At 60.2% G+C, this 17,079-nt stretch overlaps 2 protein-coding genes across 6 annotated transcripts in view; both read right to left on the reverse strand.

Moving 5' to 3' along the window:
- Positions 1–4,802: 4,802 nt before the first annotated feature.
- Positions 4,803–12,789, reverse strand: SPATA20 (spermatogenesis associated 20). 4 transcript variants are annotated; one of them, XM_034641369.1, is made up of 17 exons: positions 12,614–12,707; positions 11,791–11,909; positions 11,483–11,662; positions 11,282–11,346; positions 10,983–11,137; positions 10,750–10,893; positions 10,443–10,644; positions 9,930–10,060; positions 9,726–9,830; positions 9,422–9,496; positions 9,115–9,324; positions 8,841–9,033; positions 8,354–8,522; positions 7,845–8,056; positions 6,263–6,462; positions 5,316–5,396; positions 4,803–5,145 (listed from the first exon to the last, which is right to left on the reverse strand). In XM_034641369.1, the coding sequence occupies exons 2-17, from the start codon at positions 11,865–11,867 to the stop codon at positions 4,975–4,977; spliced, it is 2,370 nt and encodes a 789-aa protein (XP_034497260.1). In that variant the 5' UTR covers positions 11,868–11,909; positions 12,614–12,707; the 3' UTR covers positions 4,803–4,974. The 4 variants fall into 4 exon arrangements, with proteins under 4 accessions (XP_034497260.1, XP_034497258.1, XP_019662243.2 ...); XM_034641367.1 differs by lacking the exon at positions 11,791–11,909 and having other exon boundaries at positions 10,443–10,665; positions 12,614–12,789; XM_019806684.2 differs by lacking the exon at positions 11,791–11,909 and having other exon boundaries at positions 12,614–12,788.
- A 2,204-nt stretch (positions 12,790–14,993) lies between these two features.
- Positions 14,994–17,079, reverse strand: part of EPN3 (epsin 3) — a 13,089-nt gene continuing 11,003 nt past the window's right edge. For both annotated transcript variants that reach the window (XM_034640834.1, XM_034640835.1), the window contains exon 11: positions 14,994–17,079. In XM_034640834.1, coding sequence (XP_034496725.1) covers positions 16,995–17,079 — 85 coding nt within the window. In that variant the 3' untranslated portion in view covers positions 14,994–16,994.

Genomic DNA, 17,079 nt, shown 5'->3' on the forward strand with positions numbered 1-17,079 from the left:
GGGAGGGGCGGGGAGACGGTGGGGGGCCGTCCCGGGCGGGGGTGGAGGCGGAGATGCCGCCGCCGCAGCCTCCGCGGTGGCTGCCGCTGCCGTAGCTGTCGCCGGCGCCACTGCCTCCTCCTCCGGCCGAGACGCGGAGCGAGCAAGCGAAAGCGGCGGCGAGGAGCCCGGCGCACACCACAGCTGGATCCCTCACTCCAACTTCAAGCCTCGGCCCCGCCTCTCCCCAGCCAGTCTCGCAGCCAATCGCTGCGCGCCGCCGGCCCCGAGCCGCGCGCCCATTGGCGGGGCGCCGGGGCAGTGCGGGCGGGGCTCCGGGGGAGAGAACCACAGCTGGAATCCGGCTCCCACCCCGAAGCCCAGGACCGCCCCTCTCCCCTCCTCTTGCCCCTGGGTCCGCTCCCGAAGGCCAGAGCCAATTAGACGGCTACCCAGACCGAACCCACTTTCCTATTGGCCGCTGGGGTCTCTGGGACTCCCCTGGAGGGAGCCCCGGGGAATCAGAGTATTCGGCACCGGGTGCTGGGATGGCGCTGCCGGCCCTGGGGCATCCTTTGTCCACGACCCCTGAACTGGACCACAGCCGGAGGGTGGGGCTCAGTTCTGGGCGGGCCTGGAGAAGAGAGGCTGGCGGCCGGGCTGTGGGGTGTGACCAGGATCCCAGACCGAAATCCTGGGTCTCCACCTGATTAATCGCCCACCCTGGAGTCGAACCTGGGAGCAGGACCGAAGAAGGGGAGGAGCTGAGCCGAACGACCGGGGGGTAGGGCTTCAGGTGGGGGGGGGCGGTCTTGGGGAAACGGGCGGAGCCAAGGGAAGTCAGGGGCGAGCAAGGTCTGGGCGTGGTTTCCAGCAACCTCTTGGCCTTGTAGACCCCTCTCCCAGGTCTGCTTCTGCGACTTTGGCCCTGACCTTCTAACCCTGACCCGCTGACCCGCTGACCCTGACCTCAGGTCAACACTCCCGAGCTTCATCCTCTCTGCCCCTAGAGATCCTTTGAAGGCTGTGGATCTCTCGCAAGGGCTTGAACACGTGGCCTCAGACAGGTCATGCCGGTCCCAGGGCCCAGGTCCGCCAGAGCAGCTGAGGAGCAGAGAGAGGCTCCCGCGAAAGGACCTGCGGGGGCCTCGAGTGTGTGGGAGAGGATGGAAGCACGGAGCTGGGCTTTCTGAGTCTTGACCCGTAAAGTCTCACCAACGCCCCACTCCGTGCCTCGGTTTTTCCTCTGGCGTTCCAGTATGGCCGGGAGGAGCTCCGAGTGGCTGCCCTCCTCGCACACCTCCGCTCTACCCCGAGCGGGTCCTCGAGGGTCTGCGGCACAGCCGGGGCCTCGCCCCGCCCCACCTCCCTGGGTCCCCTAGCTGTCGGCTCCAGCCCACTCTCACCGCCGGCCCACCAGGCTGCAGGTGCGCCCCGGGACTGCTGGGCGCTGGAGAGAGGTGGGGCGCGGAGGGTATCGAGCGTTAGACGTCGGGAAGCACTTCCCACCTCCTCTGGGAAGGTAGACACGGAGGCGGAACCAAGCAGGTCAGTCAATTCTCTGTCCCGAGACTTTGGGGCGCTGACGCCACTGCAGAGAGGCAGAGGCAGGGACCGGGTGACCTCCCGCCCCCGCGCCCCCCCCACTCCCAACGCTGCGCCACCCGCTCAGCCCTCGTGCGCCTCCAGCCGCCTGGGGTGGGTGTCTCAACTCCCTCGAGGGCAGGCTGCGGGGAGTGAAGTGGGGAGGGCCACGCCGCTGCAGCCTCCCGGGTTGCCCTTTCGCCGAATCCGGGCACCGAGTTGTGTAAATGAGGCCGAGCTCATTTGCATTTCATGCTAATGAGCAGATCCCTTAAGTGCCTTTCCCTCCTGGCGGGAGCCTCTGCTCTCATTCCGCGTGTGCAGTGCCAGGCTTGAACTCTCAGCGGTCTTCTGGGAGAGGGGCCTATTTCTGGTTCACTCCACGTGTCTGACACCTTCATCCCTCCCGCAGTTCCGCAGTCTGCCTCGTTGGTCTGCCCTTCCCCGACAGGGTCAAGAAGCCCCAGGGCTGACACCAGGAGGTAGTGACTTTAATCATCCCTTCTTTGCAGAGGGGACAACGAGCCCAGAGAGGCTTGCCCAGCCCAGTGGTCAGGTTTCCTGGTGGTCAGCAGGCCCCACACCTCCATCCATCATCCAGGCCACCTCTGTCTCGGGGCTGAACTCTTTTCTAGAACATACTCAGACAGGGGGCAAGGTGTGGGGCAGACACACATTTACTTCCCTGGCCTGGGGACCTGGGGTGACCTGCCACCCTAAAGCATCCTGACCCCTGGGTGGGGGCACCAGGGGACTCCAACATCCAGTCAGAGATGCTCTCTTCGCCTGAGGGGGGCAAGTGGAGGAGGGAGGCAGGACCTACAGAGAAGGCAAAAGGAGGGGTGATATCTTTAACTCCCACCCTCCAAGCCTTGGCTCGGCCATCACCTCCTCAGAGCAGCCTTTTTCAGCAAGGGCTGTGGTGCCTACTATGTGCCAAGGTGCTGAGGACACAGTCCTGAGCCAGACAAGAATCTGGAACCCCCCAGCACTTCGTGTTGATGCGTGTGGTCAGGAAATGATTGTCTGTCCCTCTAGGCTCTCTGTTCCCTCAGGGCAAGGGTCCATTTTGCTCATCAGAGCCTAGTCCAGTCCAGCTCGGTGCATAGTAGGTACTTAATAAATCTTTATTACATGAATGAGTAACCTCAGACAGGAAGGAGAGTGAAGGACAGGATGTTCCTTGGGCCTCAGTTTCCTCACAAAAAATTTAGGCCTAAGTGTTCTCTGAGATGATTTCTGGGTTTGAGGGAGAGCCTTCATACGGGACCTACTCTGCCAGCCCCTTCAGCCCCCTCCCACCCTCTCCCCTTTACACCTCCCGCACAGCCTGGCTGGCTCCCTCAGCAACTGAGACAATCTTTCCATCTGTGAGGAGCTCTGCTAAGCGATGACACATCATCCCATGTCGTCACCTCGCAGCCTTGGGAGTTGGGTGGTGGTGGTCCCATTTTTTATACGATGACTGAGGCTCAGACAGATGAGATTAGTGAAGTGACTTCAACTGCGAGGTCCCGTCTCCCCTGGCGCGGGCCCCCCAGTCCTCCAGGACAACCCTGCTGGCAGAGCAAGGAGAACGTGCAAGAGGGACCAGCCAAGGGAAGAGAGGCAGCAGACGTAACAGTCCGTATCTGAGCAAGACTGATGCTCAGCCTTGCCCTCGTCAGCAAATGCTGGCTCTCCCGGAAGCCTAACCCGTTAAGGCCCTGACTCCTTCCTCTGAACCTCTTACAGCATCCCTTTGTCGAGCGCATGCTTGGTACTAGGGGAAAGGAAACGGGACACAGAGCAGGGGGAAACCTGTCTAGAGAGAGGTAGGAGACACCAAATGCACCCCCTTTCACAGCCATGCCTGTGCCTCCTAGGGAAGAGGAAGGCTCAGCGGTTTTTATGGTCCCCTGAAGACCGCGGAAAGAACCAGATGTGCTGAGTGGTCTCAGGTGAGTCTCTGACCCTCTCTGGGCCTCGAGTATCTATCCACAGGCAGCCAGAGGTACCTGCCTTGTCACCTCATTCGTGAGGGTCAGTGAGACGGAGACAGAGGGTTTTGCAAACTGCCTACAATTTCCAGAGCCAGGGCTGGCGCTGCCAAAAAGGCCACCTGTGCTTCACCAGCCGCCCCCCCCTCACTGCCCCCCCAGACCTGGCTCCACTTGCCGAAGCCTCAGACTTCCTGCCGGAGGCTGAGCAGGCTCCAACCAGGAAAGGGCCACCTGACCTTGTTGGCCGGAGCCCTAATCCCCTCCAGATGGGCCGGTGGCTTGCACTGAGGGCCCAGCTGCCCGGTCAAAGCTGAGCCTGGTCCTACTGACCATGTGTGGCTGTGTGTGACCATGTGCAGACCCTGCAGTGACGGTCCAGTCCCCCACTTCTCCCCAGTGCTGACGTCCCCACAAGCAGCAGTCCCATTTGAGTCTCCTCTCTAGCAGCCTCTTCTGGCTGTCTGTACTGCTTGGCTCTGGGGCTGCAGGGGTGCCCAGGCTCAGCAGGCCCCTGAAGGGTGTGGGGAGGGAGATAGCTCCTTCCCCATTCCCCGCCTATCAGCCCCATCCCACTACACCTGCCCTTCCCGAAGCACGCTTCCCAGTGCCTTCCCGGAGGTGGAAGCTAGATGGGGTTTCTGGGGTCTGTGAAGATGCAGGACTTGTGGGCATCTGAAGGGACAGGAGGTGGTCTCAGGAAAGTACCAGCTTTCCCTGCAGTAGGAAGGACTCAGATTTAGAGAAGGACTTCCAACCCAACAGATGTTCCAAATGACAGAACACTCTCCTTGGACTGGTCTGAGTGAAAGCAGAGGCACGGACAATATGACCTCCTGTGGGGAGGACTTGGCTCCATCCTGGGGTAGGGCTGGGGGCTGAATGGACACCCCAAAATAAACATCCCTCGTCCTAAGAACAGCAGCTCCCATATATACCAGAGCTTATGCAAATGTCACCATTCCATAAAAAATAAGTGCTCATATAAAGCATCCCCTTTCTCTTCCCAGCTTAAAACAGGAGACAGTGGGAAGGGGAGGGCAGGCCCCTTTCCGAACCCCATGGAGGGCCAGGATTAGCCTTTCCCCTCCAGGGCAAGTCTGCACCACAATCCCCACCCTCAGTGGTCATTACGGGCCCCCTGCCCTGAGTTTAAGCTGCAATGACCACAGACTGGGGCAGCATCACTGGCGAAGGCGGAGGGGTGAGCTAGAGGCCCCCCTCTCACAAGCAAGGCGGAGGCCCCGAGGTTTCTGCGGGACGCTGTTAAGTTTATTCCAGGATGAGTGGGTGCCCATGAAGGGAGTGGTGAGGACACCTGGTGACAGCGTGCCCAGGGATGGCCGCAGCGTGTGCAAGACCCTACCGGGCCTGAGTCTCTGGCCAGCTGGGAAGCTCGGCCTCCTGCCACCGCCTGAGGCAGCCGAGGCAGTCACTGGTGTAACAGTTTCCGTAACTCATTGGGCTCCGTGATGGGCATCGAGCAGGCTTGGTTCTCACACACGTAGGCCGTGGCCCGATCTTCCAGCCGCCGCAGGGTACTGAGGAAGGGCAGCTGGCGGGACAGGAAGCTGGAGGGGTCTCCGTTGGCCAGGATCAGCACCTGTGGGAGCAGCAGAGTAGACAGTCACCTGGGGGGCCCTGGGACACTGGTGGGGCCCACGGTGGCTTTCCGTTCCGAGGTCTCCAGAGGAGGGGATAGTAGAGAGGTGTGGAGGGGCAGGGGCCTGGGCAGGGGAGTTGGAGGCGGGGGTCGGGCTCACAGATTCTAACCTTGTTAGGGATGTAGATGGAGTGCACACACTGCAACAGAGCCTTGGTGTCCTTGGCCTGGGGGTCTCCACAGATCACAATCTGGCCAGAATCGAAAGGGAACTCCAGAGTCAGGTGCAGGGAGCCGGACCCAGGCCTCCCCGAGGTTCCCCGTGCTCCCTCCGCTCCGTGCTATAGCCCCAGGAAGGAGCGCAGGCGCGGCTCAGCGGCCTCCAGACCAGCTCCCGCAGGCTGCCTCAGACACAAGCTCAGCAAGTGGGGACGTGGACACACACACCCAGGACACACAAAGTGACGGTGTCCTACACAGAGGCTGAGATACGAACACGGGGAGACACCCTCCTAGGCGCAGACACCAGCTCACAACACACACACATACACACAGAGAGATGCGGCAAACATGCAAATACAACCCGAACATAACCGCATACACACGCGGACAGGCAAACAGGGACCGTGAACGCTCACCGGCACACACTCAGCAGCCTGCAGACACAGTAGCACACATCTAGACATGCACACGCAGCAAGAACGCCAAGAGGGACTTGCACGCAGATAAGCACATAGCTGCACTCACACCGACAGATCCAACCACACAGACACACCGAGACCTAGAGAGAAACCCTTCACCAGCCCCAGGGACGCATATCTAGCCCCTGCCTCCCGCCCTCCATGCCCTGAGAGCCCCAGGAACAGCCCATGCCAGAGGCCTGGCTCCTCGGATGCGTGCTCACTCGGACAGCTCCGCCACGTAGAGCAGCTCATAGGGATATCCCCACAGAGACACCTACACACATACTCCGAGATGGCCACGCACTCATAGACCTGAGCCCTGGGGGACAGCCCCAGGAGCCCCAACCCGCGTCCCCAGCCCCCACTGCAGCCCCAGATCCCCTCCCACCCAGGGTCCCAGCGCAAGTACCTGTGCCCCCCCCACACACACACACCTGCTTGAGGGTCTGCTGATGGGCTGAGAGGGCGCGGACCATCTCAGGCAATGCCACGGGGACGCGGCGCATGCGCTCAGAGAAGGCGGTCAATAGGCACACACACTTGTCCATCCAGTCTTTGTGCCCCGTAAAGCCGTGCAGCCGAAGCAGATTGTGCGCCGACACGGAGTTGGCACTGGGCTCCGCGCCATCCTGGTCTGCAGAGGGCAGCGGGGTGGGGGCGGGTCACTGGGTCCCAGGGCCCTGCCCCAGGACTGTGGTCACAGTGGTGGGGGTTGGGGATGGGATGGGATGGGATGGGATGGGATGGGATGGGATGGGATGGGATGGGATGGGAAAGAGTCCACCCCCCTGCCCAATCCTGCCCCAGCTCTGATAGGAAGGCCAGCACCAACAGTTGCTGATCTTTTGCTCTTGGCCATTTACCCCAGGGTGAATGTTTGGCCTCCCAGCTCCCCCGTCTCACTGTGGACTCCTCAATCCAGCCACCCAGCTGCTCGAGCCAGAGTGCCATCATCCTTGCCCTCCCCCCAACTTCCCACTTCTAATCCACCCGTAGTCTACTGGACCTGTGGCCAGAGTAGACCTAAATCCCACCACTTCTCCCCATCTCATTCTTCTAGCTTGTCCACGGCCAGCCCTCACCGGGACTGAATGCCACTAACGGCCTCCTAACTGGTCACCCAGGTTCCCCTGCTCCCTTCTGAAGGTCCCTTGTCCACCTTCAGTCAGAATGATATTCCCAGACCTAACCAGACCAGATCACAACCTACTTAAAACCTTCCAGAGATTTCTACTCCTTGCCACACCTGTAAGACCCTGCAGGGATCCAGCTTTGTCCACGTGGGCACCTCCCTTCCCCTGGCCTCGGCCCCATCCTCCTTTCTCCAGGCTTCTCCTAACCCTTGGCTAAATGACACCTGTCCCAGGTTTGTTCCGCCCTTCCCCTAGCTGAGTTGGGCCCCACTGTTCTCTCTCCAGGTCCTTTCATTCCTTCGGTTAACATTTATGGAGCACCTGCCATGTGCCAGGCCTACGCTAGACTCTGGGAATGCAAAAGGAAGAGGAAAAGTCTTGCTCCCCAGATGCTTACATTTGAGTTGGGAGACCATGAACAGAGCAGACGCATCAGGTGATGGTGAGGCGTACTAAAAACGGAAGGGGCCAGGCGCCTACTTCTTGATGGCACTCACACTGTAATGACCCATCTGTGCATGCACTTTTGTATGAGTCATTACAGTTTACTAGCTGTTTCCCCTGCTCCGCTGTATTTCGGGAGGGTAAGCCTCGTGTGATATGTGAATCCGGCCATGCCAGTCACTGCCACCCAGTGTGCTACTCGGAATGGCTGAGTTCATCTCTATACCCAGCCTGGAAGTTAGTGCCAACGTTAGCTCTATTTCACACATTAAGAAACTGAGGGTCTGGAATAGAATGAGCCCCACTCCAAGTCAGGTGGTTAAAAAGGGGTGGTGATGTGAACCCACGCTGGCTCTTCACCACCAGCCTGCGCTTATCCCTCCCTCAGGGAAAATCAAGCCCTCACTGGGTCCACGTCAGCTCCACACCCACCACTGACCGTCCTTCAGACGCAGGGGCAGACCAGCCCCCAGTTCGGCCTCACTGCAGAAGTAGCCGCCGCCGCGGGAGTCCCAGAAAAGCCTGTCCTGCGTGTCCTGCAGTCGCAGAGCCCACTCGAGCCAGGAGCTCTCCTGCGAGGCCTCGTACAGGTCCAGTAGGCCCCGGACTACAAAGGCGTAGTCTTCCAGGAAGCCCCAGGAGGGCGGGTTGCTGGGGGGACAGGCATTAGGGAAGGGGCTGGAGACGGGCCCTGGGAGAGAGGGACTTTCCCAGACAAGACCCTTGGCCAGGACACTTTCATTTAACGGTCAACGTCTAGGTCTTGAGTGGGTACCTTTAGCTGATTTCCCGGGTGAGTAACTGGGCCCAGGGAAGTTTAGAGCTCACTGCGAGTGGACGGCAGAGCTGGGATTGGAGCCTACCAGGAGGCTGAGGGGTAGGGAGAGGGGCAGAGAGAGGCCTGGGATGCCCAGGGAGACAAGGCTTCCAGGCTGCCCCGCCCCTGACCTGTGCTCCACGGTTCCCCCGGGACCCGCGTAGCAGGTCCGCATCAGGCGGCCTCTGGCCACGTCAAACATATGCCGTTTCAGGAACTTGGCACCATTGATGGCACAGGTGATCAGCCTTTCCAGGCCCAGGACAGCCCCAGTCACGGCATAGCCAGACACCATCAGTCCTGGAGGGAAGAGACACCAGTGGTTGCGAGAAGCTAGCTGGGCCCTTCCAGGTATGGCCACACCGACCCCCAACCCCATCCCCAAGCCTTGACACCTCTCTGGAACAAGGAGGTGAATGAGTAAGAGCTCCTGCCCCCTGTGTGTGACCTAGAGTGAGTCACTTAAGTTCTTCAAGCCTCGGTTGGCTCATCTGTAAATTGGGGATGATACATCGGATAAAGGGAGAACTGATATCTAGCAGGTGCCTGACATCTAGAAGGGGCCTCGAGAAGGGTAACTCTGTAAACGGGATCAGGTGTCAGGCATGGCCACCCCACCGTTCCAGGCGGCCAGCATCTTGCTGTCCAGGTGTGGCTTCGGCCGATGTTTCCGGGCCTGGAAGAGCTTCTCCAGTCCCGTGTTGAGCAAGGTCCGGACAGCATCCACGTCCAGGCCAAAGCGGGCAGCGGTCAGTTCCAGCGAGTACCGGACAGTCAGCACATTCTGGCCCTGCAGCTCCCCCTTGGGGTCCTGAGGAGAACAGCCCTTGTGAGAGGGAGTCCCCTCACCTGCGGGGCCTCAGGACTCCTCCCCGGCCGCAAGCATCCTCACCTGACTGGGGCTGATATTGCCAGCCTCTGTGAGCCCGTAGTGCTTCATGAAGAGCTGGCCCGAGGTCAGGGGCTCAGTGGCACCCAGCACAGGCTCAGGAAGGAGCTGCTGGACCTCATTCACCGTCCACACATAGAAGGCACCCTCTTTGGGCCGCATGCCCCGCTCTGGGGGGGAGTCTGCGTCTTCTGCACTATAGAAGCCTCCAGACTGTGGGGAGAGGAGAGTTGGCTGGCCCCAGCCTTCAGGGTGGCAGAGGCCCCAAGCCCTCCCACAGCCAGGCCCGCCTGCCTCAGTGGACACACACCCGATGACTCAGGTTCCGAGCCACGTACTGCAGGATGCCTTTGGCAACGTCAGAGTAGAACTCGTCCCCGGAGATCTGAGGCGGGAGGAAGGAGACTGTAAACAGAGGTCTCTGGGATGGCCTGGGTACAGAGAGGACAGTCAACATTCTCCCAGGAGGGTGGGGAGGGAGCCTGGGCACATGGGAGGGAATCAGGGGTGAAGTTAAGGGGGAGTCCCAAGTCCCCAGGAAAGTCCCTAGGGGGGCAGCCAGAGGTAGGTGGACAGGCTAGGTATCCTTGCCCTGGGCCAGGTTCAGGCGTCACCTGGAAGGCCTGCGTATAGGCCACCGCGAGCTGTGCCTGGTCGTACAGCATCTTCTCAAAGTGGGGGATGTGCCACTGGCGGTCCGTGGAGTAGCGGTGGAAACCCTGTGCCAGACAGGACATGGGGCTGGAGGCCAACCCCGGCCTCTGCCCCCACCCCACTGCCTCCTGCTGCCCCCCCAGGGAATGCCAAATCCCCCTCACCTGTCCCACGTGGTCTCGGATGCCCCCATTAGCCATCATTTTCAGGGTGTGCAAGGCCATCTGTTGGGCCCGAGAGCCATCCTGGGTTAGCCGATGGCTCAGCCAATAGGAGAACAGGAAGTTCAGGATCACTGTGGGCACCAAGAGCACTTGGGTGAGAGCATGGGGGACACGGGGCAGGGGCAGAGATCTGGGTGATTGGGAGGCCTCTGGCCAGGTTGGGGTTAGGATTTCACTCAACAGACTGACTTTCCGGGACACGCTGGAGGTTAGGAGGTCAATGGTCAACACGGAGAACAGAACAGCGTTACCCAGGTCAGTGCCATGGGGTTGCCACTCAGACCACAAGTTAGGTCTTCACGAGAGAGCCACTGGCAGGCGTGGAGGAGAAGGAGCTCACTGGCCAGTCTGGAGAGCAGGCGGTTAATGACCAGCTAAGGGTCAGAAAAGATGGGTTGGACAGGTGTCCAAGGGCTGGAATGTGGGTGGGGCAGGCACGGAGGTGGCACGGACCCGGCGTGGGGAACTTGGGGGCCTCCGCAAAGCCACCGTACTCCTCATCATAGCCCTCATCCAGCTGCTGGAAGCAGCGGCTGTTCATGGTGGCTGCAGAGGGGGGCACCTGCCGGTCACCCATGCTGATCTCCGAGCGGGCCAGCAGGGCCGTGGTGACACGCTGGCTGTTCTCCAGCAGAGTGGTCTTGTTCTGTTTCCACTGTGGGAGGCAGGGGCGGACCTGGAGGTCAGCAGACAGTGGAGGCCCCTCGCCCTGCCCCCTCCCCAGTCCCCACTCCTCTCCGCACCCTGGGAGCACACCCACCTGCTCCCGTATCCTTAGCAGCACCGTGTGGAAGCCAACTCGGGTCAAGCCATCCTCAGGGGGAAAATAGGTGCCACCCACAAAGGGCTGGAGGTTGGGAGTCAACCACACATTCATGGGCCAGCCCCCACCGCTGCTGGTGGCCTGGCAGAGAGAGGGCGAGGGTGAGGGGAGCGGCCCCCTGTGCTCGGACAACCCCCCCACCCAGCCCGATGCACGGGAAGACTGCTTACTTGCACGAAGGTCATATACACCTTGTCCACATCCGGCCGCTCCTCCCGGTCCACCTTCACGCTGACAAAGTCCTCACTGAGCAGGCGGCCAATCTCCTCGTTCTGGAAGGATTCCTCCTCCATCATGTGGCACCAGTGACAGGTGGAGTACCCCACTGGAACGGGGCCATGGTGGGCCAGGGGGGAGGGGGGTACCAGTGACTGGTTGGCAGTTTCCTGGGAGGCCCCAGGCCCAGAGGACCCTTCCCCTCTCCACTCCTGCCCCCTTCCTCCCATCCCAGGGAAGGTGGCTACGTTACCTGAAAGGAAAATTGGCTTGTTTTCTTTCCTGGCCTTGTCGAAGGCTTCCTGCCCCCAGGGGTACCTAGGCCCGGCAGGGTTGGGCATCATTCACTAGCCCCAGGATGGGTGGGATGCAGGGGCAGGGGGGATGCAGGAGGGGCTGAGAGCCCTGTTGCCTCCCCCGGGTTGGGGGGAAGGGCATCAGGAGTGGTCCTCACCAGTCCACAGGGTTGTAAGCATGTTGCAGGAGGTATGGTGACTTCTCATTGATCAGGCGATTGGGAACCTTCTGGAGTGTGGATGGAGAGCAGCTGGTCCGGCTTCCCTTCCCTCCAACAGGCATGGGCACCGTACTGTTGACAGTCACACTTCTGTCCTTGTCCCGGGAGGAGCTACCCCTGGCACAGACAGGTGGGTCAGGTGAGGGGTTTCCACCCACCTCCCCCAGGGCCTACCCAGATGCCCACACCACTCCATTTGCCCTCCGTCCCCTCTCCCGGAACCCCCTGCTCCCAGCCCAACCCACCTTTCTGAACCACGGGGGAGACCATGGCCTTTGTGCTCCCCCTTGTGTTTTTGGGGGGGTGAAGGAAGGTGGCTCATTGGGGGCTCCCTGCCAGGTTAGTCTCCCCCAACCTCTCGGACCTGGCGGTGGGAAGGATGATGACTGTGAGGTCAGGGTGAGTCACAATGGGCAGAATGGTCCTTCAGTCTCCATTCTTTACCCCCCCCAACAGGGCCCCTCCCGTGATGGCTGCACTGGAGGTGTGTCTCCAGCCGGCCTGGGTTGGTGATCTGGGCGGGAGGCTGCCAGCTGCTGGTGGCTGGACAGGGCAAGAACTGGATCTGGGACTGGACCGGGTGAGGGGCAATGAGAGGAAAATCGACACTAGGGAGCTTCTCACTCAACATCCACCCCCTGGGTACCTCAATGAGGCCAGACCCCCAGGCCACCCAGGGAGTCAGAAACTGGCTCAGATCTCAGGGGGCTCAGCCTGGGAGCCTGGCAAGCAGGGCAGACCTGACAGGCCCCTGCAGCTGTAAGCACTGTCACAGGTCAGCCCAGGGTGCCGCTGGATAAGGACCCTTGGTCCAGCATTGGGGTTCAAGGAAGGCTTCCTAGAAGTGGTGTCAGGAGAGTCCCCAAGAAGCTAGCCCTACGGCAGGAAGGGACCGGGAGACAGCGGAAGGAGGGCGTTACTGCCTGGGCCAGGTCGCGGGAGCAGATTGGAGTGGGGAGGACGCAGGAGGGGTGGCCAGGGGGCCACTGGGGACCAGCGCAGTGACAACCGGTCCTGGGGCCCTTCAGGCGCAGGGCTTGCCGCAGCAGCCGACTCACCCGCCCATACCTGCGGCTCGTGGCGAGGCCGGGCCCGGCGCGGGGCAGCGGGAGGCCGCGGCCCAGCCAGGCCCTTGCGCCCAGCATGGCTCCTGCTCGGGACTCTGCGGACTGGGAGGGAGGCCTGCAGGCTGCGAGGGGCGGGCCAGGGCACCCACCCAGCTGCTGGCGGGTCTTCTCCGGGATTCCCGGCCGCCGAGTGGCTGGTCTCCGCGCGCCGCCCCGTGGCCGAGCCTGGGATTGCAGCCCGTGCAGCGGGGCTCGGGAGACCCGCCGGGGCGCTGGTCTGTGCACAAAATTGGGCGGACTCAGCTAGACCTAAACCAGCTGCTGCGGAAGGATCACCCTCATGGGAAGAACATGCAGGGTTGTGAAGGTGTCAGGGCCGTGGGATGCCAGAGGCTCTGCTCATTTTATCCAACTCTTGCCCATTTACAAGTGGGAAATGAGGGGTGAACAGAAGGCAGTGCTTGTCCAGACCCACCTGGCCAGTGAGCTTGGGCTCTGCCGCTCCATCTCCAGACCCTGCTCAAATCCCACCCACTCCAAGGAGGCTTCCCTGAATAATAACGATGAGCCAAAGTCGTGTCCTATCATGTACTTTACACACTTGTCTCATTTGCTACATTCAGCCAATATTTATTGAGTGCCTACTGCCTGCCAGGCACTCTGCTTAGGTACAATGGTGGGCGGAGACAGACCAGGCTCCTGCCCCTGGGTTGCTCAGTCTGTTGAAGGAGACAGAAGTTAATCTGACAGCCACACACATGAATGTACAACCACCCACTGTGCGAAGTTCCATGACTAAGTATAACCAGGAGCCTGGTCTGGTGGGAGAGGCGAGGCAGGAGAGGCTTCCCTGAGGAAATCACATTTGTGTAGCAGCCATGGAAGAACAAGAGGATGGGGTCCGGAGAGCACGTGGGGGGAGTGCTGGGGAAGCAGGAGGAGCAGATGTGCAAAGGCCCTGTGGCATAGCAGTGACTCAGGGCTGAGGCATGATGGCAGGCACGGCTGCAGGGCAGAGAGCAAAGGGAAGAGAGAGATAGGAGAGATGACTGTTGGGAGTTTGGAGGAGGGCAGGCATCCAGGTCCTAGAGGGACTCAAGAACTGTGAGTTAGGAGTTTGCGTTGTTGATGAGAAGAGAAACAGACTGAAGGGCTTTGGTCAGGGGAGTGACCCTGCACGTTGGAAAGGTCCCTCTGGCTTCCTAGTGGAGAATGGACTGGAAAGGGGCACAAGTGGAAACAGGATTGGTTAGAAGGCCCTGGCAGGACCCAGGGCAGGTGGTGGAGGTCTGCACCTGTGAAGGGGGAGGTAGTGAGGGGGGGTCTTGAGGCCTGTGGAGGAGGAGACATCCTCAGGATTGGCCATGAGGGAGAGGGAGGGGTCAAGACTGGTTCGCAGAGCAGGGCTTACGCTGGAGGATGAGGCCATTTGTTGAGGAGGGGGCACAGAGAGGCTCGGGGGCTGGGGGGGGTCATGAGGTCATTTTTGGACACGTTGGTTGGAGGTGCTTTTGAGATGCAAGTGTGGAGAGAACGTGGAGAGGAGAGGTTGGTGGGAGGAATGGGGGGGGTTTAATGTGCGGACAGTGCAGGCATGGAAGGGCCCATACAGGGAGCAGCAAGAGGAGAGTTGCAGGCTTGGGTCCAGGCTCAGGGAATTCAGGAGCGCACCCATGTAAGACACAGAATGACCGGAGGGTCAACGGAACACCAGGAGAGGGTGGTGTCCCAAAGGCAATGGGACAGAGAGTTGTAAGGAAGAAGGGTCCTCATGGTCAGGTTCTGGAAAAGCCAACTGGGATGGGACAGAAAAAGGCCTACCGGCTTCAGCAACATGGGGGCTGTTGGGTGGGCTTGGCAGACAGCAGAAGCCGACTGGACTGGGTCAGGAGGAGAAGAAAGAAAGGGGACAAAGATAGGTAGTGTGGGCGCTTGATATGAGGGGAAAGATGGAAGGACTTTCAAGATGGATGAGGCCCATTTTGGCAAATATCAAGGGGAAGGATTTGGTTGAGAGAAGGCAGTTGAGGACGTCAAGGAGAGAAGAGATCTCTGAGAAGGCTGGGGTGGTGGCAGAAAGGTTAGCAGGCTGAGGGTCTGGTGGGTGCTCCCTGGAAGGAATGAGATTAAGATCAGAGAACAAGAAGGCTGCCTTGACTGTGAAGGAATCTGGAGTGATAACAAGCCCAAAAGAGTGACCATGGGTTAAGGGTAGCTGAGAGGCCAAGGTCTTCCTCTTGAATAATGGAGTCACGCAGGGTTAAGCAAGATCTGGGTGAGGACACTGTGAGCCAAGACCGAAGCATGGTGGGAATGAGGTGGAGCACAGCCCCAGGCGGAGAGCAGGCAGGATGGCTGAGCGGCTCCAGCCTCCAAGAAGGAAGGTTCTTACAGGAGACAAATGGTCCAGAAGTAGCTATGGGGAACAAGGCTACCAACCTCTTCTTTGTGGGGGTCAGGCAGCACCCCTTGGAAGTCCTCAGGCAAGTAAAGTCCACAAGGGCGAGCCAGTTTAGAAGAGGGGGGCCCAGGTAGGGGAGGGGCGATGGGTGAGTCAGCGACCAAGTATGGAGAGCTCCCAGGTGTGTGTGGCCCAAGGCAGATGGGGGCTGGACTCTGGGCGCTGCCTGGCAAGACCAGGAATGAGGGGTATGACGGGCTCATTGCTCATGGGTAATCTCTGAAGAGGGTGGGCCCTGGGCCAAGTGGACACTGGCTGGGAGGAGCCACAGAGCAAAATCCTGAGGAAGGAACTCTGTTCCCATTTGACAAGTAAGGAAATGGAGGCAGAGTCATAGAGAGGTTAAGTAATTTACTCAAGGTCAGGGAGCATAACCACTTATTACTAAATTATTATTATTATTATTATTATTATTAAGTGCAAATCTTGGAGTAGAGTTTTTAACTCTGTCGGTCTGACTCCGAAGTAGGCGCTCTTGTCCATCCTGCCTGTAACAGCCATGGTAGGTCTCCCTCCCTCCCTCCAAAACAAAACAAAACAAAAAACCAAAGCCGCTCCCTTCCCCAGTCTCCCTTCCACTTAAGAAAGAAAGCAGCATCGGATCCTCCCCCATTTTGGTGTTTCTGGTCTACAGAAGGCTGTTTCCCCTCAGGGACCCAACAGGGGGTGAGGGCTGGTAGCAGGGCCAGACCCTGACCCCTGAGGGCAAATCAGGGTCCGGTGGTCTAGTGGTGGGAGAGCTTTGAGGAGAAAAGGAATGGGGGTCACCATGGTGGCCCTCGGGTGAGGTACCAGGCCCTACCCCTCCCCTTGGTTCCTCGGACTGGCCTAAGCCCCCAGGAGTCAGGCTCTCTGGGCGGGGCTGAGATAGAATTTCTTGCCCTGGTGAAGGAAGGCGGGGGAGGGTAGAGCCAGTTTTAAGGTGACTCAGTAAAACAAAGGAGCACGAGGGCTCCAGGACCCAACTTGTCTCCCCACCGGGTTCTGAGCTCTTTGGAGGCTGTGGGCTTAGCAATTCTTGGATCCCTCCCAGGTGAGCCCAGCACTTGGTTCACAGCAGGTCAATATTTGCAAATGAAACCTGGGGCCCAGCCTGGGAGCTCGGGGCTGTGGAGCCAGACAGTCTGAATCCCAGCCCGGGTCCATGCTAGCTCTGTGACTTTGAGCATGCCGCTTAATCTCTCTGAGCCTGTTTGCTCACCTATAAAATGAGAGCAGGACCAAGGGCTATGCACTTGGTTTAATGCTCTGCTGCCCCCATTTTGAAATTCTTAATTTGGAGCAAGGGCCTCGCCTCTTCATTTTGCACTGGGCCCCACAAATTATGTAGCCAGTCTTGCGTGGGAATAGTATGATCTACCTCGGAGGGTTGTTGTAAGGATTAAATTAAATAATCTGTCTAAAGTGCTTAGCACAGAACGAGTGCGCAACGAATGGGAACACCTGCCTGCTGTTCCCTGCCGTGAGATCACCCCAGTGCTGATCTGTGGTAAATGAATGAGATGAGAGAATGAGTGAGAGCCTGGGGAGCATGTGGAAGCGAAAGTGCCAGGCTGTGGGGGTTGTAGGGAAAGTGGAAGCGTTCGTGTGCCCACACTGCGGAGCACTTGTTTCCACGGCAGCCGGAGATTCGCGCTGCGGTCCTGACCCAGCCGCCACGCCTCGCAAAACGTCCGCGTGGTGGGAGCTGAGCAAGCGGGTTCCAGCCTTTAGGGCGCGGGCGTGGTCTCGGCCCCGGGGAGTCGTCAGTGTCTCGCTCCAGGAGCTGCCGAGGGGCTGCGGAGGCCGGGCCGCGGGGCGGAGTCTCAGTCGTTCCGGGCTTCCCGGGGCGGGTCCTGGGGTGACAGCCCCGCCCCGCCCCGGGGGCGGGCCCTCGCGCGCATGCGCTGGGCGGCGGGGGCGGGGCGGGGCGGGGCTGCGCTCATAGGAAGGGGTTGGTGCCGGCCTGCGGGGGCGGCTGGAGCGGCCCGGAGGAGCCGGACGTGGGCAGCCGCGGCTGCGGCAGG

Source organism: Ailuropoda melanoleuca, chromosome 13, assembly GCF_002007445.2.
Source record: "Ailuropoda melanoleuca isolate Jingjing chromosome 13, ASM200744v2, whole genome shotgun sequence".
Taxonomy (NCBI): Eukaryota; Metazoa; Chordata; class Mammalia; order Carnivora; family Ursidae; genus Ailuropoda; species Ailuropoda melanoleuca.

Bases quoted from the DNA above. Each gene is read 5' to 3' on its own strand.
- SPATA20 (XM_034641367.1), bottom strand. From the start codon at position 12,690: ATGCTGGGCGCAAGGGCCTGGCTGGGCCGCGGCCTCCCGCTGCCCCGC. The intron at 10,061-10,442 runs GTCCGTGCCACC...TGGTGCCCACAG, and splicing joins CCCCAAGTTCCCCACGCCGG to TGATCCTGAACTTCCTGTTC. The intron at 8,523-8,840 runs GTGGGGTGGCCA...TCTTCCCTCCAG, and splicing joins GATGCTGGCCGCCTGGAACG to GACTGATGGTGTCTGGCTAT.